This window comes from Bufo bufo, chromosome 2 (genome assembly GCF_905171765.1).
Source record: "Bufo bufo chromosome 2, aBufBuf1.1, whole genome shotgun sequence".
NCBI lineage: Eukaryota > Metazoa > Chordata > Amphibia > Anura > Bufonidae > Bufo > Bufo bufo.
In genome coordinates, this window is record NC_053390.1 from 439,093,585 (window position 1) to 439,118,466 (window position 24,882).

Below are 24,882 nucleotides of genomic sequence, written 5' to 3' on the forward strand. Positions count from 1 at the left end.
TTAACTTGAAGCGTCCCCATCACCATGGGAACGCCTCTATGTTAGAATATACCATCGGATTTGAGTTAGATCGTGAAACTCATATCTGACAGTATATTCTAACACAGAGGCGTTCCCATAGTGATGGGGATGCTTCAAGTTAGAATATCCTACGAACTGTGTACATGACTGCCCTCTGCTGCCTTGCAGCACCAGATCTTTTACAGGGGGCTGTGATCCGCACAATTAACCCCTCAGGTGCCGCACCTAAAGGGTTAATTGTGAGTATCATAGCCCCCTGTAAGAGATCAGGTGTTGCCAGGCAGGAGGGGGCAGACCCCCTCCCTCCCCAATATTATATTCATTGGTGGCCAGTGCAGCCTCCCCTCTCCCCCCCCCCCCAGTTAAAATCACGTTTAGAATCCCCCATCATTGGTGGCCAGTGCGGCCTCACATCTCCCTCCCCCCCTTGTTAAAATCACGTTCCGAATCCCCCATCATTGGTGGCCAGTGCTGCCTCACCTCTCCCCCCCCTAGTTAAAATCACGTTCCGAATCCCCCATCATTGGTGGCCAGTGCGGCCTCACATCCCCCCCTCTAGTTAAAATCACGTTCCGAATCCACCATCATTGGTGGCCAGTGCGGCCTCACATCTCCCCCCCTCTAGTTAAAATCACGTTCCGAATACCCCATCATTGGTGGCCAGTGCGGCCTCACATCTCCCCCCCCCCTAGTTAAAATCACGTTCCCCCATCATTGGTGGCAGTGGAGAGTTCCGATCGGAGTCCCAGTTTAATCGCTGGGGCTCCGATCGGTAACCATGGCAACCAGGACGCTACTGCAGTCCTGGTTGCCATGGTTACTTAGCAATTTTTAGAAGCATTATACTGAGCTGCGATGTCTGTGACCGGCCGGGCGCTCCTCCTACTGGTAAGTGACAGGTCTGTGCTATAGGCAATGCGCCGCACAGACCTTTCACTTACCAGTAGGAGGAGTGCCCGGCCGGTCACAGACATCGCAGCTCGCAGGTAAGTATAATGCTTCTAAAAATTGCTAAGTAACCATGGCAACCAGGACTGCAGTAGCATCCTGGTTGCCATGGTTACCGATCGGAGCCCCAGCGATTAAACTGGGACTCCGATCGGAACTCTCCACTGCCACCAATGATGGGGGAACGTGATTTTAACTAGGGGGGGGAGATGTGAGGCCGCACTGGCCACCAATGATGGGGGATTCGGAACGTGATTTAAGCTAGGGGGGGGGAGATGTGAGGTCGCACTGGCCACCACTGATGGGGGATTCGGAACGTGATTTTAACTAGAGGGGGGGGAGATGTGAGGCCGCACTGGCCACCAATGATGGGGGATTCGGAACGTGATTTTAACTGGGGGGGGGAGAGGGGAGGCCGCACTGGCCACCAATGAATATAATATGGAAACCCTATTAAAGGATAGGATTGTGGAACATCTAAAATCCCATGGATTGCAAGATGAAAAACAACATGGGTTTACTTCAAGGAGATCATGTCAAACAAATCTTATAGATTTTTTTGACTGGGTGACTAAAATAATAGACGGTGGAGGTGCAGTAGACATCGCATATCTAGATCTTAGTAAGGCTTTTGACACTGTCCCACATAGAAGACTTATCAATAAACTGCAGTCATTGAGCATGGACTCCCATATTGTTGAGTGGATTAGGCAGTGGCTGAGTGACAGACAACAGAGGGTTGTAGTCAATGGAGAACATTCAAAACAAGGTCATGTTACCAGTGGGGTTCCACAGGGATCTGTACTGGGACCAATTTTGTTTAATATCTTCATAAGTGACATTGCAAAAGGCCTCGATGGTAAGGTTTGTCTTTTTGCTGATGACACAAAGATATGTAACAGGGTTGATGTTCCTGGAGGGAAACGCCAAATGGAAAAGGATTTAGGAAAACTAGAAGAATGGTCAGAACTCTGGCAACTGAAATTTAATGTGGATAAGTGCAAGATAATGCACCTGGGGAGTAAAAACCCAAGGGCAGAATATAGAATATTTGACACAGTCCTGACCTCAGTATCTGAGGAAAGGGATTTAGGAGTAATTATTTCAGAAGACTTAAAGGTGGGAAGACAATGTAATAGAGCAGCACGAAATCCCAGCAGAATGCTTGGATGTATAGGGAGAGGTATAAGCAGTAGAAAGAGTGAAGTGCTTATGCCGCTGTACAGAACACTGGTGAGACCTCACTTGGAGTATTGTGCGCAGTACTGGAGGCCATATCTCCAGAAGGATATAGATTCTCTAGAGAGAGTTCAGAGAAGAGCTACTAAACTAGTACAAGGATTGCAGGATAAAACTTACCAGGAAAGGTTAAAGGACCTTAATATGTATAGCTTGGAAGAAAGAAGAGACAGAGGGGATATGATAGAAACTTTTAAATACATAAAGGGAATCAACTCGGTAAAGGAGGAGAGCATATTTAAAAGAAGAAAAACTACCACAAGAGGACACAGTTTTAAATTAGAGGGGCAAAGGTTTAAAAGTAATATAAGGAAGTATTCCATTACGTCCTCAACAGCAGCACAGATGGGGTTAACTGCCCCTGTGGACTGGTAGGACCGGCGGAATTTTAATGAGCCCAAGAACCAATAAACGATCTTCAGCTCCCTGAAAGGGAGGAGATCACCCCCCAGCCCACCGTGTTTTTTTCTGTCCTCTGGACAGGTGGACTGGCGTGTCGCTCCCTCTCTGGGAGCTGAAGATTGCTTAGGGGTTCTTTTCCCCTCCTTAAGCTTAGCTCGCTTTCTATGGATCTCAGTGCCTTTATTTTAGGCCTGATCATGGCGATTTCGGTCTGGGGTACCGTCGGGGAGGGGGGGCGTCCCCTCCCCTCTTCTCTCATCATCTATGGACGGTGCTCCGTCCCTCCGTTACCGCATGTGTGCGGCGCTATGGGCGCCGCCATTTTCCGGAAGTGACGCGCCCTAGGTGCGCTACATCACTTCCGGTTTTCCGAAGCGTTGCGGTGATGTATAAAACTCACCTTTCTTTTAAACTGGCTCCCTAGAAGGACATCCTGGACTTAGGATTAGTCTGGGGAGACAATTTTCGTATAGGTAGAGCCAGTATAGGCTCTGGTTTTTCTACAAGAAAAAAAAAAGGGAGTGGTGCTGATCTCGTTTCAGGAACCCGCCCATTGGGCGGGGCTTCCTCCTTTTAAGCGCCCAGAGCCCATCAGTCAGTCCTCTGGTTGCGTTGCTTTCACAAGTTAGCTCCAGAGCTCTCCTGTGCTTTGTGATATTCCTGCAGTATTGCTTTGCTTGGGTTTTGTACTTCCTCTTCTTTCAGCTCTATTTTTTCTAGTGCTGGTGGGCCCCCTTAAGGTCTGGTTTTCTCCACCTCCTGATATTGTAGGTGTTATGACCTGTTTTGTTTCTTCCATTACAGACTATGGCTTCCCCTAAGGAGCAGGATCAGCGGAAGGCTGGGGCCAAGAGGAAGCATTTGGCATGTTACGAATGTAACACACCCCTAGATGACAGCTGTCCTTACTCCAGATGTGAGAGTTGTCGCACGGCATCCACGGAACCCACGATGCAGGAGATGTTCCAATGGAGCAAGACATACGTGGATGATTCCATTAAGGGAGTAGTTCAGCTGCTTAATGAGAAGCTACCAGGTCCCTCTCAGACTCCCATGGAGGTGGTCGCACCGGTCGAAAGACCTACCCCCTGTTCAGTGGGGTCTTCTTCTTCTGAGGAAGAAGAATCTACTTCTTGCTTTTTCCCTCCAGAAAAGACGCAGAAGTTACTCAAGTCCATCAGGTCGGGGGACCAGGATGTTGACATGGGGGAGTCCTCCGATCCCGCCGGTCGGACACAGCGTGTCTTTAGAGCGGATGAGACCCTCCTCTCTGTGATGCGAGAGCCTCCCCCAGCAGCCCTTTCGGGGACGCCCCAGACAGGAAAAGAAGGGCAGAGGTCGTCCTGGGCAGCAGTCTAGGCGCAGAGATTGGGGGGGGCCATCTCGTAAATATCCGAGACGCCCCCGCAAACCCACCAGGGAGGCAAAACCCTCCTGACTATGAGCCTCCTCGAGGCTCTTGGATAAGCCCTGCTGCCCCTGCAGTGTCTCCTCTAGATTTTCCCGTACCCCTCCCCCAGATTCCCGTGGGGGGCCGTCTTACCCATTTCAAAGACTCTTGGAGCCGGTTGATTGCAGACCCCTGGGTCCAGGACATAGTTTCCGCCGGGTACCGGGTAGATCTTATCTCTCTCCCCCCAGAGAGATTCATCGCCACACGAAACTTCGGGTCTGCCAAACAGGTGGTCCTAGAATCTTACATTCATGACTATATTTCCAAGGGAGCCCTAGAGGAGGTACCGGCAGTGGAGAGGGGCCTAGGGATTTATTCACCAGTGTTCCTGGTTCTCAAGAAGACAGGAGATCTCCGGATGATCATCGATTTGAGATTCCTCAATCGATTTATAAGGAAAACAAGGTTTCGCATGGAAACCATAAGGTCAGTCAGCCATATCCTCAATCCTGGGGACGTCATGGCTACTCTGGACCTCAAGGATGCGTACCTTCACATTCCGATCCATTCCGCTTCCCGGAAACTCCTCAGGATCGCGGTCCAGATTTCAGGGGTTTGCAGGCACTTTCAGTTCGCCGTGCTTCCCTTCGGAATCTCTTCTGCCCCCCTCATCTTCACCAAGGTGGTGGTTTCGGTGGTGGCAGCTTTGAGACTCCAAGGACTGACTATTATTCCTTATCTGGACGATTGGCTTTTCATAGCCTCTTCAGTTCCGATCCTTACCCACCATCTTCAGGTCGCAATCTCTTTTCTCTTCCGCCTAGGCTGGATTATCAACTGGCAGAAGTCGAATGTGAGCCCATCGACTTCAATCCATTACTTAGAATTCGTGGTCGACTCTGTGGAGATGTCCCTCCGGTTGACTCCAGAAAGGAGAGCGCGGATTCAGGACCTGGCAAAGGTCCTTTATGTCCCTCGTCGAGTCTCTATCCGGACTCTCATGAAGATGCTGGGGCTCATGTCAGCGGCTGCGGATGCGGTCCCTTGGGCGCTATGGCACCTCCGTCCTCTTCAGTCGGAGGTCTTACACCTATGGAACGGCAGCCCTGCGGGGCTAGATTCCCTGTGCTCCCTGTCCGGTCAAACCCGAAATTCCCTCAGATGGTGGTTTCAGCTACGAGCAGGGAAGTCTATGACCCAACCAGCTTGGGTCATATTGACTACAGACGCGTCCCTTGTAGGCTGGGGCGCTCACCTGGACGGATCCCCAATTCAGGGATCTTGGTCTCCTCTGGAGCGGCATCTTTCCTCCAATCTTCGCGAGATGCGAGCTATCCGGCTAGCCCTCCTTCACTTTGCGCCTCAGATCCGGGGCAAAGCAGTGAAAGTCCAGTCAGACAATATGACTGCAGTTCTCTATATAAACAAACAGGGAGGCACAAGATCATTGCCCCTTCTGTCAGAGATCGGGGTAATTCTTCGGTGGGCAGAGCTGAACCTTTCCCATCTATCTGCCGTTCATATTCGAGGCTCCCTCAATATGATAGCGGACCGCTTAAGTCGAGGATTACCGACCATGGAGTGGTCTCTGCATCCGGAGATCTTCAGGCAGCTAGTTCACAGATGGGGTATGCCAGAAGTGGATCTCATGGCAACCAGGTTCAACGCCAAGGTGATGAGGTTCTGTTCCCTCTACAGGGAAGACAACCCCCTGGCGATAGATGCTCTGTCAATACCGTGGAGGTTCAGGCTGGCTTACATCTTCCCTCCCTTTTCCATGATACCGAGGGTATTGATGAAAATCCGTCAGGATCAGGCCTCGGTAATAGCCATCATACCGTTTTGGCCCAGAAGATCCTGGTTTACCCAGCTCATTCAGATGAGTCGGGGACAATACTGGAGACTCCCCCCGGAGCAGACCCTGGTGTCGTGGGACACTCACCTCTGCCCAGATCTGCACAGGTTCAACCTGACAGCCTGGAGGTTGATCAGTCCCTTCCCAACATAGAAGGGCTTTCCGAGTCGGTCCTGAGAACTTTGTCGCATTCCCGAGCAGAGTCTACAAAGAAGGCCTACTCCAGGATCATGAGAATCTTCGAGGCATGGTGTGATTCCAGACAGGTGGCGTCTGCAGATCCGCCCCTTCCTGCGATACTTCAATTTCTTCAGGATGGATTAGATAGAGGCCTATCTCCAGCTACCTTGAAGGTACAGGTTTATGCCATCTCGGCCTGTCTCAACAGGCCACATTCTCGGGACCCACTCATCAAACGCTTCCTGAAGGGAGCTGAAAGACTAAAGCCTACTATACTGAAACCTATCCCCCAGTGGGATCTTTCAGTAGTGCTCAGGGGGCTAGCATCTCCCCCCTTCGAGCCCTTGGAGGAGGTAAATTTTAAATTTTTGACTTTGAAGATGGTCTTTCTTCTGGCTATAGCTTCAGCCAAAAGAGTTTCTGAATTGCAGGCTTTCTCCGCAATTCACCCGTACATTATTTTTCTACAGGATAGAGTACGCCTGAAGTTTTTACCTTACTTCAGGCCTAAGGTGCCTACTTTACAGAACATCAATCAGGTAATATCTTTACCAGTTTTGTTTACAGCCTCCTCCTCTGATACTCCAGCTAGAGACCCGCTGGATATTTCAAGATGCCTCCAGATCTATGTGGATAGATCTAGTGAGTTCAGGATAGATGAGAATCTTCTTATCCTGTTTGCCGGTAAGTCTAAAGGCCGTAAAGCGTCTAAAGCCACCATTAGTCGCTGGATCAAGGAGGCCATTATGGAAGCTTTCGTCTCCCAATCCTTAGATCCTCCTGAGTTTGTGAGGGCCCATTCTACTAGGGCGGTCTCCACCTCGGTTGCGGAGAAAAGACTCCTCCCCTTAGAGTTGATCTATAAGGTGGCCTCCTGGAGCTCTGAGTCAACCTTCATCTCTCATTATAGGATAGATGCTAGGATGGCAGAGTTTTCGGCTTTTGGGCAGACTGTTCTTAGTTCTGCCAGGCATGAGGACCCTCCCTAGGGGATTCTTCTTGCTATCTCCCCATCTGTGCTGCTGTTGAGGACGTAAGGGAATCGTTAATTTCTAACGATAATTTGTTTTCCCTTAGTCCTAACAGCAGCACACAAATATCCCACCCTAAATACATTATGCTTGTTAAAAACACGGTGGGCTGGGGGGTGATCTCCTCCCTTTCAGGGAGCTGAAGATCGTTTATTGGTTCTTGGGCTCATTAAAATTCCGCCGGTCCTACCAGTCCACAGGGGCAGTTAACCCCATCTGTGCTGCTGTTAGGACTAAGGGAAAACAAATTATCGTTAGAAATTAACGATTACTTTACTGAGAGAGTAGTGGATGCATGGAATAGCCTTCCTGCAGAAGTGGTAGCTGCAAATACAGTGAAGGGGTTTAAGCATGCATGGGATAGGCATAAGGCTATCCTTCATATAAGATAGGGCCAGGGACTATTCATAGGATTCAAATATATTGGGCAGACTAGATGGGCCAAATGGTTCTTATCTGCCGACACATTCTATATTGGGGAGGGAGGGGGTCTGCCCCCTCCTGCCTAGCAGCACCTGATCTCTTACAGGGGGCTATGATACACACAATTAACCCTTTAGGTGCGGCACCTGAGGGGTTAATTGTGCGGATCACAGCCCCCTGTAAGAGATCGGGTGCTGCCAGGCAGCAGGGGGCAGTCATGTACACAGTTCTCAGTATATTCTAACTTGAAGCGTGCCCATCACTATGGGAACGCCTCTGTGTTAGAATATACTGTCGGATATGAGTTTTCACAAAGTGAAAACTCATATCTGAAAAAGCTTTAATGCAGATGGATCTGTGATCCGTCTGTGTGAAAGTTGCCAACGGCCACGGATCACGGACGCGGATGCCAATCTTGTGTGCATCCGTGTTTTTTCACGGACCCATTGACTTGAATGGGTCCGTGAACCGTTGTCCGTCAAAAAAATAGGACAGGTCATATTTTTTTGACGGACAGGAAACACGGATCACGGCCGCGGATGAACAACGGTGCATTTTCCGAGTTTTCAACTGACCCATTGAAAGTCAATGGGTCCGCAGAAAATCACGGAAAACGGAACAACGGCCACAGATGCACACAATGGTCGTGTGCATGAGGCCTAACACTGACATGGAAAAGGATCTAGAAATTTTAATAAACAGCAAACTAAGCAGTAAAAACCAGTGTCAGGCAGCTGCTGCCAAGGCCAATAAGATAATGGGTTGCATCAAAAGGGGCATAGATGCACGTGATAAGAACATAGTCCTACCACTTTACAAATTGCTAGTAAGACCATACATGGAGTACTGTGTACAGTTCTGGGGCTCCTATAAACAAGGCAGATATAGCAGAGCTGGAGAGGGTCCAGAGGAGGGCAACTAAAGTAATAACTGGAATGGGGCAACTACAGTACCCTGATAGATTATCAAAATTAGGGTTATTCACTTTAGAAAAAAGACGACTGAGGGGAGATCTAATAACTATGTATAAATATATCAGGGGTCAGTACAGAGATCTATTCCATCATCTATTCATCCCCAGGACTGTAACGAGGGGACATCCTCTGCGTCTGGAGGAAAGAAGGTTTGTACACAAACATAGAAGAGGAATCTTTACGGTAAGAGAAGTGAGACTATGAAACTCTCTGCCTGAGGAGGTGGTGATGGTGAGTACAATAAAGGAATTCAAAAGGGGCCTGGATGTATTTCTGGAGCGTAATAATATTACAGGCTATAGCTACTAGAGAGGGGTCGTTGATCCAGGGAGTTATTCTGATTGCCTGATTGGAGTTGGCAAAAAAAAATGTATTCCCCTAAAGTGGTGAAAGTTGGCTTCTACCTCAGTTTTTTTTTTTGCCTTCCTCTGGATCAACTTGCAGGATGACAGGCCGAAATGGATGGACAAATGTATTTTTTCGACCTTATGAACTATGTTACTATGCATACGACCTACAACAATAATGCACATCCAATGACTTAGACAAACACATTAGAAACCAGATGACATCAGCTGTAGGGTACTGTGGGCAGTTTAGCGGCCACTTTGGTGCTCACAGGCTCCCTTAAGCCCTGCATAAGGCAGGCATTAATAGGAACTTTACTATGGCAGGCCTGGGAACCTTCAAAGAGCACCTTACTGCCATAGCAACCAAGCGATTATGTCTCAGGTGAAGGGGCATTTGTTCACTGGAGGGAGTCTCATATCTCCAATTGACCACTAAGGTGCCATGATCACAATTGATCATTGCACCTGTGGCTAAATGTCTTAGTGTTGATCACGAATATATTCGAATTTCGAATTTTTATCGTGAATATAGGTATTTCGAAACTTCGCGAATATTTAGAATATAGTGATATATATTCGTAATTTCGAATATTCGAGAATTTTTATCGCAAATTTTTCAATTGCCGAGTAAAAACATGATTCCTCCCTGCTTCTTGCTTGTGGGCCAATGACTCATTGGCCCACAAGCAAGAAGCAGGGAGGAATCATGACTTTAAATGGTAAAAAGGCTGAATATTCTAAAAAACTAATATATAGCACTATATCGAATATATTCGTTTTTCGATTTTTCGAATATTCGGAATATTCTAAAACAAGAATATATAGCAATATAGCGAATATTGGAAAAAAACGAATGTAAAGCAATTTAGCTAATATAGTGCTATAATCTTCTTTGTCTAATAGTTGTAATTTTTTTCTCATCTGAAGTTCAGATTGCAAAAAAATTACAACTATTAAAAAAAAAGATTATGGCACTATATTAGCTAAATTGCTCTACATTCGTTTTTTTCGAATATTGGCTGTATTGCTATATATTCTTGTTTTAAAATATTACGAATATTCGAAAAAACAAATATATTCGATATAGTGCTATGACTCATTGGTCCACAAGCAAGAAGCAGGGAGGAATCATGTTTTTGCTCGGCAATTGAAAAATTCACAATAAAAATTCGCATTACGAAAATTCGCATATTACGCTATTATTACCTTGTCGATTTTTCGAGTAAAAGAAATCGTAGAATATAACGAATATTCGAATTTGCCAATATTCTACAAAATATTCGCAAAATATCGCGAATTCGAATATGACTACTGCAGCTCATTACTAAAATGTCTGTGATTGGAGTTTTTTTTTTATTACAGACACTGCCAGCAAATATCTACTGTGTAAAACAGAGGGTACCCATCTGCTATGGAACACAAGAAAAATTATATAAAAAAAAAGTGGTATTGCTGTAATCATACTGACCTGCAGAATGAAGTTAACATGTTAGTTTTTCTACATAGGGAATGCCCTAAAAACAAAACCACTAACACTATGGCGGAATTGCATTTTTTTCCAGTTCTACCCCATTTGGAATATTTTTACAGCTTACCACTACATCGTATGCAATAGTAACTGGCGCCATTAGAATGTACAACTTGTCCCGCAAAAGACAAGCCATCATACAGCTGTTATAGATTTTATTAAAAGGGTTGTCCAGGTTCAGAGCTGAAACCGGACATATCCCCTTCTTCAAAGGCTAGCAGTGTAAAAATGTAAACAAAAAGGCCCTTGCTGTATCACGCAGGTCAAGGGCTTTTTTGTTTACATTTTACACTGCTAGGTGGAGGCTTCCACCTAGCAGTGTTCCAGGTGATGTCACAGCACTAATAGGTGGCCTTAACCCGTTTTACAGGCTAGGGCAGTGCTAAGTCTGCCCATTAGTGCCGATGACATCACCGGGAACACTGCTAGGTAGAGATGGCCTTGAGGTTCGCCCGGCGATCGTTTCGCGGCGAACTTTGTGTGTTCGCGATTCGCCGAACATGTGAACATATGGAGATATTCGTGCCCGCCATATTCTTTTACATTGTGAAGAGCTTTGACCCATGACACATCCATCAGGTGGTACAGGACAGCCAATTGAGACGTTTCAGCACATGGACATAACCCCTACCTTATAAATAAACCTGATCTGGCCGCCATTTTACATTCATTCTTTTGCCAGTGTAGGGAGAGGTTGCTGTGTGGAGCAGGGACAGGCTGTTAGGGACACCAAATGCTAGCTAATAGGACCACAAAAGTATGTTTAAGGACTGGTATAGGTGTGCTATCGATAGGTGTGATACACAGAGGGGTGCGATATACTTATAATATACTTTTATATTGAGTCAAAAACACATATATCTATTTAGTGATCACCTGGAAGTCAGGGGCTAGGGGCTTACTAGGGCCATTTTTTATATAGGGTAAGGTTCCGGACGGGGTCAGGGCGGGTGATCTGTGGTTAGGCTATCCTGGCCAGAATAGCACCCCCCTGTAGGGCAAGATCAGGGACAGTTCTTTGCCCACCCTGTCCTTCAATACCACATCATCATCTAGCCCAGGGATAGATGTTTTTTGCTTTCCCTCCGGGATTCATGTATGTGCACTGGAACCCCCCGGATTGTGGTAGGACATATGGTTTCTGATTTGGTGCCGCCGAGCACCTGATTTAGTGCCGCCGAGCAATTGTTATTGCCTACCACATCTATGCTTTTTGCTTAACTTTAATAATTAAATTTATTTTCATTTTGAGGTATATCTTTTCTATTCACACGTTCACAAAATGGGTCCACATCCGTTCTGCAATTTTGCGGAACAGGTGCAGACCCATTCATTTTCAATGGGGCCGGAATGTACTGTCCGCATCCACATTTGCGGATCCGCACTTCCGCATCCGTGCTTCCGTTTCCGCAAAAAAATAGAACATGTCCTATTCTTGTCCGCAATTGCAGACAAGATTAGGCATTTTCTATTATAATGCCGGCGATGTGCGGTCCGCAAGTTGCGGAATGCACATTGCCGGTGTCCGTGTTTTGCGGATCGCAAAACACTTACAGACGTGTGAGTGGACCCTCATAGTAACATTATTAAAGGTTACGTTTTATCTTTATGTATATTCTAATGGATTGCCTTCCTTGTACAATGTTATAATATACACTGCTCAAAAAAATAAAGGGAACACTTACAGTCAGATCCATAAATATTGGGACATCGACACAATTCTAACATTTTTGGCTCTATACACCACCACAATGGATTTAAAAAGAAACAAACAAGATGTGCTTTAACTGCAGACTGTCATCTTTAGATTGAGGTATTTACATCCAAATCAGGTGAACCGTGTAGGAATAAAAACAGTTTGCATATGTGCCTCCCACTTGTTAAGGAACTAAAAGTAATGGGACAATTGGCTTCTCAGCTGTTCCATGGCCAGGTCTGTGTTATTCCCTCATTATCCCAATTACAAGGAGCAGATGAAAGGTCCAGAGTTCATTTCAAGTGTGCTATTTGCATTTGGAATCTGTTGCTGTCAACTGTCAAGATGAGATCCAAAAAGCTGTCATTATCAGTGAAGCTAGCCATCATTAGGCTGAAAAAACAAAACAAACCCATCAGAGAGATAGCAAAAACATTAGGTGTGGCCAAAACAACTGTTTGGAACATTCTTAAAAAGAAAGAACGCACCGGTGAGCTTAGCAACACCAAAAGACCCGGAAGATCACAGAAAACAACTGGGGTGGATGACCGAAGAATTCTTTCCTTGTTGAAGAAAACACCCTCCACAACAGTTAGCCCGATCAAGAACACTCTCCAGGAGGTAGGTGTATGTGTGTCAAAGTCAGCAATCAAGAGAAGACTTCACCAGAGTGAATACAGAGGGTTCACCACAAGATGTAAACCATTGGTGAGCCTCAAAAACAGGAAGGCCAGATTAGAGTTTGCCAAACAACATCTAAAAAAGCCGTCACAGTTCTGGAACAACATCCTATGGACAGATGAGACCAAGATCAACTTGTACCAAAGTGATGGGAAGAGAAGAGTATGGAGAAGGAAAGGAACTGCTCATGATCCTAAGCATACCACCTCATCAGTGAAGCATGGTGGTGGTAGTGTCATGGCGTGGGCATGTATGGCTGCCAATGGAACTGGTTCTCTTGTATTTATTGATGATGTGACTGCTGACAAAGGCAGCAGGATGAATTCTGAAGTGTTTCGGGCAATATTATCTGCTCATATTCAGCCAAATGCTTCAGAACTAATTGGATGACGCTTCACAGTGCAGATGGACAATGACCCAAAGCATACTGCAAAAGCAACCAAAGAGTTTTTTAAGGGGAAGAAGTGGAATGTTATGCAATGGCCAAGTCAATCACCTAACCTGAATCCGATTGAGCATGCATTTCACTTGCTGAAGACAAAACTGAAGGAAAAATGCCCCAAGAACAAGCAGGAACTGAAGACATTCGCAGTAGAGGCCTGGCAGAGCATCACCAGGGATGAAACCCAGCGTCTGGTGATGTCTATGTGTTCCAGACTTCAGGCTGTAATTGACAGCAAAGGATTTGCAACCAAGTATTAAAAAGTGAAATTTTGATTTATGATTATTATTCTGTCCCATTACTTTTGGTTCCTTAATAAGTGGGAGGCACATATTCAAACTGTTGTAATTCCTACATCGTTTGCCTGATTTGGATGTAAATACCCTCAAATTAAAGCTGACAGTCTGCAGTTAAAGCACATCTTGTCCGTTTCAAATCCATTGTGGTGGTGTATAGAGCCAAAAATGTTAGAATTGTGTCGATGTCCCTATATTTATGGACCTGACTGTAAACAACACAATGTAACTCCAAGTCAATCACACTTCTGTGAAATCAAACTGTCCACTTAGGAAGCAACACTGAGTGACAATCAATTTCACATGCTGTTGTGCAAATGGGATAGACAACAGGTGGAAATTATAGGCAATTAGCAAGACACCCCCAATAAAGGATTGGTTCTGCAGGTGGTGACCACAGATTACTTCTCAGTTTCTATGCTTCCTGGCTGATGTTTTGGTCACTTTTGAATGCTGGCGGTGCTTTCACTCTAGTGGTAGCATGAGACGGAGTCTACAACCCACACAAGTGGCTCAGGTAGTGTAGCTTATCCAGGATGGCACATCAATGCGAGCTGTGGAAAGAAGGTTTTCTGTGTCTGTCAGCGTAGTGTCCAGAGCATGGAGGCGCTACCAGGAGACAGGCCAGTACATCAGGAGACGTGGAGGAGGCCGTAGGAGGGCAACAACCCAGCAGCAGGACCGCTACCTCCGCCTTTGTGCAAGGAGGAACAGGAGGAGCACTGCCAGAGCCCTGCAAAATGACCTCCAGCAGGCCACAAATGTGCATGTGTCTGCTCAAATGGTCAGAAACAGACTCCATGAGGGTGATATGAGGGCCCAACGTCTACAGGTGGGGGTTGTGCTTACAGCCCAACACCGTGCAGGACGTTTGGCATTTGCCAGAGAACACCATGATTGGCAAATTCGCCACTGCCGCCCTGTGCTCTTCACAGATGAAAGCAGGTTCACACTGAGCACATGTGACAGACGTGACAGAGTCTGGAGACGCCGTGGAGAACATTCTGCTGCCTGCAACATCCTCCAGCATGACCGGTTTGGCATTGGGTCAGTAATGGTGTGGGGTGGCATTTCTTTGGAGGGCCGCACAGCCCTCCATGTGCTCGCCAGAGGTAGCCTGACTGCCATTAGGTACGGAGATGAGATCCTCAGACCCCTTGTGAGACCATATGCTGGTGCGGTTGGCCCTGGGTTCCTCCTAATGCAAGACAATGCTAGACCTCATGTGGCTGGAGTGTGTCAGCAGTTCCTGCAAGACGAACTCATTGATGCTATGGACTGGCCCGCCCCTTCCCCAGACCTGAATCCAATTGAGCACATCTGGGACATCATGTCTCGCTCTATCCACCAACGTCACGTTGCACCACAGACTGTCCAGGAGTTGGCAGATGTTTTAGTCCAGGTCTGGGAGGAGATTTCTCAGGAGACCGTCCGCCACCTCATCAGGAGCATGCACAGGCGTTGTAGGGAGGTCATACAGGCAACAGGCACGTGGAGGCCACACACACTACTGAGCCTCATTTTGACTTGTTTTAAGGACATTACATCAAAGTTGGATCAGCCTGTAGTGTGTTTTTCCACTTTAATTTTGAGTGTGACTCCAAATCCAGACCTCCATGGGTTGAAAAATTTGATTTCCATTTTTATATTTTTGTGTGATTTTGTCGTCAGCACATTCAACTATGTAAAGAACAAAGTATTTCAGAAGAATATTTAATTAACTCAGATCTAGGATGTGTTATTTTTGTGTTCCCTTTATTTTTTTAAGCAGTGTACTTTCTATGTTATAGTTATAGTGCATTTGTATTGTGCGGCAGTTGTGTGCGGTTCTGCTGCGATACTGCAGGTATATAGAGGGACAAGCGTTATTAAAACAAATAATTTCTACTGGTGTGATATACCAGTCGTTCCCCCAAAAAACTGATTGAAGCGGGGTGTTATATACCAATATACTTTCTTTATAGTGCATTTGGGTACTGTATAGTGCATTTGCGCATGCGCGTACGCGAAAATTATATTGCGGATATTTCACATTGAAAAAAATAATGAATGGAGATTGCTTCGAATAATACATCTGGTATGTCACTGTCCATGTTGTGGGACTATTTGTGCACTTCTAGTAATTATTTCTTGGCTGCAAATATGAGCTGAAGGTTTTTCAGGTTCGCCTGCCATTAAAATGAATGCGACCCGCCACGATCTTGCGGTTCGCGAACATTTGATCGCGTTCGCACGATCGCGTTCGCGAACCGTCCCAGCAGATGTTCGTCCATCACTACTGCTAGGCGGAAGCCTTCGCCTAGCAGAGACCCAGTACGTCACCAGATTTAATGAAAAAGCCCTTGCGTGGTTCAGCGCAGGGCAAGGGAAATCATCGGAGTATGAAATGCTCCAATGCTCAACTCAGAAGGGCTGCCTGGGTGAAGAAGGGGATATACAGTATGTCTGAACCTGGACAACCCCTTAATGTTACAGTTTACCTACTTAGAATATTATAAAATGTTAAAAGCAAAACTGACAAAATTTGCTATTATTTGTGCCTTGCCATACTGATCACAAATGTAAAACTGAAGTGTGAAATTGTTTCATTTATTTTTCTGCACAGGACAACCATTGCTGATGAATTCTACGCTCTGTCTTATCTGTATTATGGTGCCTTGGGCACCTTTTCTACAATTATAAGTGGAGTTATTGTCAGCTATACAACAGGTAACATAACTAGAGATGAACAAAGTTTTAAAAAATTTGATTCGGCTGCTTCGCTGAATTTTACTTTGTCACAAATTACTTATTCACGAAACGCATTTCTTTGTAAATAGAGAACGCAATGACAGAAAACGGCAATTGTGCCGCCCCCCTGTCACTGAACCCCTCAGATGCCGCTTTCATCGTTGATCACGGCATCTGAGATCGGGCCTTTCAGGGGTTGATCAACAACAACAAAAAAAATCATACTTACCTCATCCATTTGAGCGTAAGAGGCCTCCGTGGACATCTAGCTTTAAGATCCAGCATGAAATCTCACGAGGGGAGTGATGAAGTCATCACGTTGACTGGCATGGTGACGTCATATGTCCCCGCGCATTAGATTTTGTGCGGGATCTTCAAGCAAGATGGCCGCAGCGGCCTCTTTGCGCTCAAATGGATGAGGTAAGTATGATTATTTTTTTATTTCTACCACCATTTCGGGGAAAAATCGATTAGTTACCCCAAAACACAAGGAAAATCGGCTTAGCACCTAATCGTATTTTTCCCGAAATTCATATTGAAGTCACTCAATATTAAACATAACACATAATTCAGACATGTTTGATTATACATTCAGGATACATCAACAATGATAATTTGTTCTCTGCTATTTAGGACCTACCAAGAGAGAAACATTAGCTCATGGCCTGCTTTGGTGGGACCTAGGAACGGTACAGACTGTAAAATCAACAGAGATGCTACCCGAGGGGGAGGTGGTATGTGAACATGATAGTTTTTGCTGATACTTGTGCTATGGGATTCTGACTAGCTTTGGATTAAGTCTTCTGCTATTTCTGATGGCAAGAGTAGCGCAGTCTGCAGTGTAATTCTTGTGATCAAAAACCCTTGAGTTCCGGTTAAAGTCAGTGGAGTATATCAGGATTAGTGTTGAGCGCGAATATTCGAATAGCGAATTTTTTTAGCGAATATCGTCACTTTGCTAATTCGCGAATATTTCAAATATAGTGCTATAAATTCGCTATTTCGAATATTCTTTTTTTTTTTTTTATTGTTAGATTTTTTTCTTTCCCACTTCCCAAAAGTAGTTCTTACCTGTCCTTAGGATTCCTGGCTTCCTGGCTGCTCCAGTCAGTGCCCGTTGCCGCTTCTGCCGACTTCCGTGCTCATGGAGCGTCCCCATCACCATGGGAACGTCTCCATTCTAGAATGTACTGATTTGAGAATTACGTTGAAATCGCAATGCGATTAATATAACTTGAATTAATCGCATTGCGATTTCAACTTAGACCCTGTTTACTATGGTTGGCTTGGTAGAATTAGCGAATATGACGAATGTATTCGTCATATTCCTTTAAAACGAAGATAACGAAGTATTCTCCATCTTCATTTTAGCTACCTATTCGTCAACTTCACTAATTCTAGCAATCAAATAGGAAAGTTGACTATAGAGACAGCTGTGTTTAATTCGCTATGCAATTACAGGGAGTGCAGAATTATTAGGCAAGTTGTATTTTTGAGGATTAATTTTATTATTGAACAACAACCATGTTCTCAATGAACCCAAAAAACTCATTAATATCAAAGCTGAATATTTTTGGAAGTAGTTTTTAGTTTGTTTTTAGTTTTAGCTATTTTAGGGGGATATCTGTGTGTGCAGGTGACTATTACTGTGCATAATTATTAGGCAACTTAACAAAAAACAAATATATACCCATTTCAATTATTTACTTTTACCAGTGAAACCAATATAACATCTCAACATTCACAAATATACATTTCTGACATTCAAAAACAAAACAAAAACAAATCAGTGACCAATATAGCCACCTTTCTTTGCAAGGACACTCAAAAGCCTGCCATCCATGGATTCTGTCAGTGTTTTGATCTGTTCACCATCAACATTGCGTGCAGCAGCAACCACAGCCTCCCAGACACTGTTCAGAGAGGTGTACTGTTTTCCCTCCTTGTAAATCTCACATTTGATGATGGACCACAGGTTCTCAATGGGGTTCAGATCAGGTGAACAAGGAGGCCATGTCATTAGATTTTCTTCTATTATACCCTTTCTTGCCAGCCACGCTGTGGAGTACTTGGACGCGTGTGATGGAGCATTGTCCTGCATGAAAATCATGTTTTTCTTGAAGGATGCAGACTTCTTCCTGTACCACTGCTTGAAGAAGGTGTCTTCCAGAAACTGGCAGTAGGACTGGGAGTTGAGCTTGACTCCATCCTCAACCCGAAAAGGCCCCACAAGCTCATCTTTGATGATACCAGCCCAAACCAGTACTCCACCTCCACCTTGCTGGCGTCTGAGTCGGACTGGAGCTCTCTGCCCTTTACCAATCCAGCCACGGGCCCATCCATCTGGCCCATCAAAACTCACTCTCATTTCATCAGTCCATAAAACCTTAGAAAAATCAGTCTTGAGATATTTCTTGGCCCAGTCTTGACGTTTCAGCTTGTGTGTCTTGTTCAGTGGTGGTCGTCTTTCAGCCTTTCTTACCTTGGCCATGTGTCTGAGTATTGCACACCTTGTGCTTTTGGGCACTCCAGTGATGTTGCAGCCCTGAAATATGGCCAAACTGGTGGCAAGTGGCATCTTGGCAGCTGCACGCTTGACTTTTCTCAGTTCATGGGCAGTTATTTTGCGCCTTGGATTTTCCACACGCTTCTTGCGACCCTGTTAACTATTTTGAATGAAACGCTTGATTGTTCGATGATCACGCTTCAGAAGCTTTGCAATTTTAAGAGTGCTGCATCCCTCTGCAAGATATCTCACTATTTTTTACTTTTCTGAGCCTGTCAAGTCCTTCTTTTGACCCAGTTTGCCAAAGGAAAGGAAGTTGCCTAATAATTATGCACACCTAATATAGGGTGTTGATGCCATTAGACCACACCCCTTCTCATTACAGAGATGCACATCACCTAATATGCTTAATTGGTAGTAGGCTTTCGAGCCTATACAGCTTGGAGTAAGACAACATGCATAAAGAGGATGATGTGGTCAAAATACTCATTTGCCTAATAATTCTGCACTCCCTGTATATTACTTAGCTTTTTTTTATAAATAGAATAATTATAATAATTATCAAGTATTATAATTATTCTATTTATTAAAAAAAAAAAGCTAAGTAATATAATCGCATAGCGAATTAAACACAGCTGTCTCTATAGTCAACTTTCCTATTTCATTGCTAGAATTATCGAAGTTGACGAATATGGAGCAAAAACGAAGATGGAGAATACTTTGTTATCTTCGTTTTGAGGAATATGACGAATACATTCGTCATATTCGCTAATTCTACCAAGCCAACCATAGTAAACCAGGTCTAAGTTGAAATCGCAATGCGATTAATTAAAGTTATATTAATCGCATTGCGATTACAACTTAGCAGTGCTATATTCCATATTCGGCTAGAATTAACGAATATGGAATATAGCAGTGCTAAGTTGAAATTGCAATGCGATTAATTCAAGTTATAGTAATCGCATTGCGATTTCAACTTAGCACTGCTATATTCCATATTCGTTAACTTCGTTAATTCTAGCAAGCTGACCCATTAGAGACCCTGCTCTAAGTTGTAATCGCAATACTATGGTTGGCTTGGTAGAATTAGCGAATATAACGAATGTATTCGTCATATTCCTCAAAACGAAGATAACGAAGTATTCTCCATCTTAGTTTTTGCTCCATATTCGTCAACTTCGATAATTCTAGCAATCAAATAGGAAAGTTGACTATAGAGACAGCTGTGTTTAATTCGCTATGCGATTATATTACTTAGATTTTTTTTTAAATAAATAGAATAATTATAATACTTGATAATTATTATAATTATTCTATTTATTAAAAAAAAAGCAAAGTAATATAATCGCATAGCGAATTAAACACAGCTGTCTCTATAGTCAACTTTCCTATTTGATTGCTAGAATTAGCAAAGTTGACGAATAGGTAGCTAAAATGAAGATGGAGAATACTTTGTTATCTTCGTTTTGAGGAATATGACGAATACATTCGTCATATTCGTCATCTTCGGTAATTCTAGATATCAAACCAATAGGAAAGTTGCCTTAAGTTAAAATCGCAATATGCGATTATTTAAATTGCATATTAATCGCGATAACTTGAATAATGACGAATATTCGATTTCGACGAATATGAGACGAATATTCTAGCGAATATTCGCAAATTTCATCAAAATCGAATATGGCACCTCCCGCTCATCACTAATTAGGATCTGGGAGGGGGAAATGAAATGGCTCTCAAGCTCTGGCCAACACAACTGTGCATTATTAGCAAAACATTACAGATGTGAACATAAACCTTAAAGGGGTTGTCCAGGTTCTGCATGGACTGGTTGTGACACATGACCCAGCAGTGATGTGACACTTGGGAACATGTCACTGCTGAGGCCAGTCATTGGCTGCACATGATAGATGAGGACCAGAAGAAGAGTGAGGAATGAAGAGAGCCTGGGAGTGACAGAGCCAGAAGGAAGTGGTAAAGAACAGGTATATTTCTTGTGCAGAATGTATAATTAACATACCTGGTGCCCTCCTTTTCCCGTTATTTATGTACAATTGCTGCTAAATCCCCAAAATAACCTAGGTTCAATGTGTTTCAGTAGTCTGTAGTCAGGACAAAGAAACTGCAGGAGAGGGCTTACATGGGCGAAGTGTAAGATTCTTTATAATGCAAAAAAGTATGATTGCTCTTGGGTCATGAATTTGACATCTACAGGCATATTATTACCGTGAAAATGCATTGCGATCTGCAGGCATCACATTGTAGAGCAGGAGGAGCTGAGCAGATTGATATAGAGTTTTATGGGAAAAAGTTCAGTATAATCTGCAATTTATTCATTTACACTTCTGCTTATTATGATCTCAACCTACATAAGGAAATGAGCCAGGAATATACCCATAAATTATAAAAATCTAAATTTTTATCATAACACATGTTTACAATGAGTAAAACTACATGATACAAAGGTAGGTGACAGAAAAGACACCATCCCTGAGCCACAAAATGTCTAGTGGGATACACAAAGATGGCTGGAGTACCACTTCAAAATAAGCAGAGTGCATATACAATGAAAAAACCCAGTCTGATAAATGAGCCCAGTCTATAAAGAAGGTAACAACATTAATGATAACTCACCCATTGACATGGTGTCAACCCCAACAAGAGTTTTGGCGTGCCTTGGTCCAGGGGTTGACGAGCTTAGTTCAGTGAACCACCTTACTCAGTAACAGGCTTCCCTCTCTGACTGTGCATACACAAATAGCTGCCAATCACTGATATGACCGCCCACTAGACTCCAAAGCTCAAAATGAGCTGAGATTTAAATTAATAAATTATACTAAATCTTTTCCTACAAAACTATATATCAATCTGCTCAAAGTTACTTTGGTCAAAACTTCATTTGAATGCTGTACGGAGATCCGTCTCCGTACAGCATTCAAATGTATGGGCTCTGGCGAGGTGAAATTCATTATTTCCGAAGTCTCAAAAGTAGTGATGAGCGAGCATCAATGTATTCAGGCGTTCGGCCCGAACACATTGCTATATTTGTGTGCTCGGCCGAGCACCCGAGTATAATGTAAGTCAATGGGAGACAACCAGGCACCCCCTGCTCGGAAGAGAAGAGGGTGTCTGGTTCATAAAAAAAAGGTTAGAAATTGATGGAAACCCCATCAAGATGGTTTAGGAAACAGCATTAAGAGGATAGCTGGATGCGTCTTAGACCCCTATTATGTACGACATACAATAGACAACCACACAAAGGCTGTATGCCAAAAGCCAGGTACAGTATGTGCAAGCCATCAATCTATCCATGAGACAGATGACAGGCTTAGTCAGCATACCTTACAATGGCAGCCTTGTGCACTATGAGATATTCTAAACCAGCTCTCATCTGACTAAGAACCAGTAAACCTCAAAGTTATTTTGCATCTGTTGGATGGCTTGGGTGGACCTGCATACCTAGATCAATATTATTAGGGCGACAAAAAGTTTTCCGATTGTCCTAACATAATATTCAATAACCTTTCTATACAGTTTTGTCATGTAAAAACTCATTCGCATAAACATGGACATATGGGAAAGACATGCAAATAAGCAGAATCTGCCTTGTTTTTCAGCTGTCATAACACTATGAAACCAATAGATGGCGCTATTGAGTTATGAACAGCGCCCTCTATTAGTTTCACAGTCTTATGACAAGACAAATATTCTTGTCAGATGACTATGAAACCAATAGAGGGCGCTGTTCATAACTCAATAGCGCCATCTATTGGTTTCATAGTCTTCTGACAAGAATATTAGACTGAGTCTTATGACAAGCTTATTATTGTAGCCTTTTGCATGGAAAATTCGCGATTAGAATATTCGCGATCTACACTAAGATGATATCTGACACTGGGAAAGCTGGCTGTTATCTCTCTTATGGATAGAAGGATGGCTTGAACTTACCTGGCTTTTGGCATATATCCTTTGTGTGGTTGTCTATTGTGTGTCGCACATAATGGGAGTCTAAGACGCATCCAGCTATCCTCCTAATGCTGTTGCCAAACCTTTTTGATGGGGTTTCCATCAATTTCTAACCTTTTTTTTATGAACCAGACACCCTCTTCTCTACCGAGCAGAGGGTGCCTGGGGTTCTCCCATTGACTTCCATTATATTAAATTGTATTTGAGCACCCAAATTATTCAACCGAGCACTCGGATCTGCCGAGCATTGAGATGCTCGGGATGAACAGCAGGTTGGCGGAGCATGCTCGCTCATCACTACTCACAAGACTTCGGTGAATAACTTTGATCTTTAAACTTGAAAACCATTTTAAAACCTGAATCCGAGGTCAGCTTCAGTACCGAAGTTATTCACCGAAGTTGGAGCCCATACATTTGAAAGCTGTACAGAGACAGATCTCTGTACAGCATTCAAATGAAGTTTTTAGCGAAGCGACTTTGGATCGATGATTTGAAGCTCGCTTGACTAAACACTAATTATGATCACGATTTATTAAAATTGAGGAAACATTTTGCTTGTTACAATTATTAACCTTGATGTTTTATGCTTGATCTACATGTTGCCATCTGTGTTATTTCATTAAAGAGGACCTTTCACCACTCCTGACATGCCTGGTTTAATAGCTACATGCATTCCCCATGTAATAACAATTCTGGAACATCTATTTTTATGACTGTTGTGCCATTTTTTTATCATTTCTACTAGAAGTTATGAATGAATTGCTAGCAGTGTGCAGTAAGGGTACAGAGGGTGGTAACCAATTGGGGGGGGGGGGTGTACCTGCACAGACCGACTCTATCCAATCAGTGCTGCCATTTTCAGATGGTTCAGTGACACCCCACCAACTGGTTACCACCCTCTGTACCCTTACTGCAGACTGCTAGCAATTAATTCATAACTTCTAGTTGAAATAATAAATGAATGGCAAAACATAGATACATAAGTATAGATGTTCCAGAATTGTTATTACATGGGGGATACATGAAGCTATTAAAAGAGGCATTTCAGGAGTGGTGAAAGGTCCTCTTTAAGGTACAATGTTGGACGGTATTTTACTGTTAGATGTGTGTTGAATTAAAAAAATGACTGATGTATTACAACTCTAGAAATTCCAAGCTACAGAGAAGAGAGATGCTTACAACTTTCCAATTCAGCCTAACCCTGAATTTCCAAATACTGAGAATAATCGGTTCATGTTGAAAGCAGATGCCACCTCTTCCCAGAAGAAAGAGCCAAAACATCTTGAAGAAAACAGCTGCTTTACTTTTTGGCCTTTGAAAAAAGTTGACAGAGAGTCATATATATGATTTTCCTGAGGATAGGCCATCAATATTGAACTCCAAAAAAACTCTTTACTCTTTTTACTGTACTGTATACTCTGAAATTTAAAAAAGTTTAACTTTTATTGGTATTTGTTTTAAAAAAATAATGAGTTCAAACTAATAGCAAATAAAAATCTTATATAAAAACATAAAGTGTTCTGAGGTGCAGTATGTTTGATTCTGTTTAAGACACACACTGTTGCACAACAACGATACATAATAAACTAATATCTCATTGTAAGGGCCCATTGACACAACTGTATTTTTGGTCTGCATCCGATCCGGGGGGCAGCAAAAGATGCAGATAGCACACCATGTACTGTCCACATCCGTATGTCAGTGGACCCGCAAAAAAGATAGAACATGTCCCATTCTTGTCCATTTTGCAGACAAGAATAGACATTTCTTACAATGTGAGAAATGTGCGGGACGCATGTAGCTGATATCCGTGTTTTGTGGATCCCCAATTTATGATCCGTAAAAACGGGTATGGTCGTGCGAATGGGCCCTAACTAAGCTGCTCCGCTTTAAGGATACAGCCCAAGGGTTTGTTGACTGCGCTCCAGGCATGATGCAATGATGTGACAAGCAACGTTACATCACTGTAATAACTTCTAAATGCATCACTCATCCCTGGAATTCCCTAAAAGCTATCTTAATTCAGAGCTTGTTCACTTATATATAACAATAATAGGTGACTGTCTATTAGTTACTTACTCTACGAATCATACAGCTCAGCAATCTTGCTGACTAACTTATTTAGCTTATATATATCTAACTGTCTCACTCAGAACTCTTACGTGACCTACACGTTTTGTCATATGTTCTCTGCGTGACTGATCAGGGACTTACAGCATAG

At 43.7% G+C, this 24,882-nt stretch overlaps 1 protein-coding gene and 1 long non-coding RNA gene across 2 annotated transcripts in view; one reads left to right on the forward strand and one right to left on the reverse strand.

Moving 5' to 3' along the window:
- Positions 1-9,592, reverse strand: part of LOC120991592 — a 29,417-nt gene extending 19,825 nt beyond the window's left edge. Inside the window, exon 1 of the long non-coding RNA XR_005776730.1 lies at positions 9,563-9,592. This is a non-coding gene — a long non-coding RNA (uncharacterized LOC120991592). The remainder of the gene's footprint in view (positions 1-9,562) is intronic.
- LOC120991591 (sodium/iodide cotransporter-like) overlaps positions 1-24,036 on the forward strand; it is a 49,195-nt gene extending 25,159 nt beyond the window's left edge. The window contains exons 3-5 of the mRNA XM_040420372.1: positions 16,065-16,168; positions 16,823-16,923; positions 23,808-24,036. Coding sequence (XP_040276306.1) covers positions 16,065-16,168; positions 16,823-16,923; positions 23,808-24,008 — 406 coding nt within the window. The 3' untranslated portion in view covers positions 24,009-24,036. The remainder of the gene's footprint in view (positions 1-16,064; positions 16,169-16,822; positions 16,924-23,807) is intronic.
- Positions 24,037-24,882: the final 846 nt, after the last annotated feature.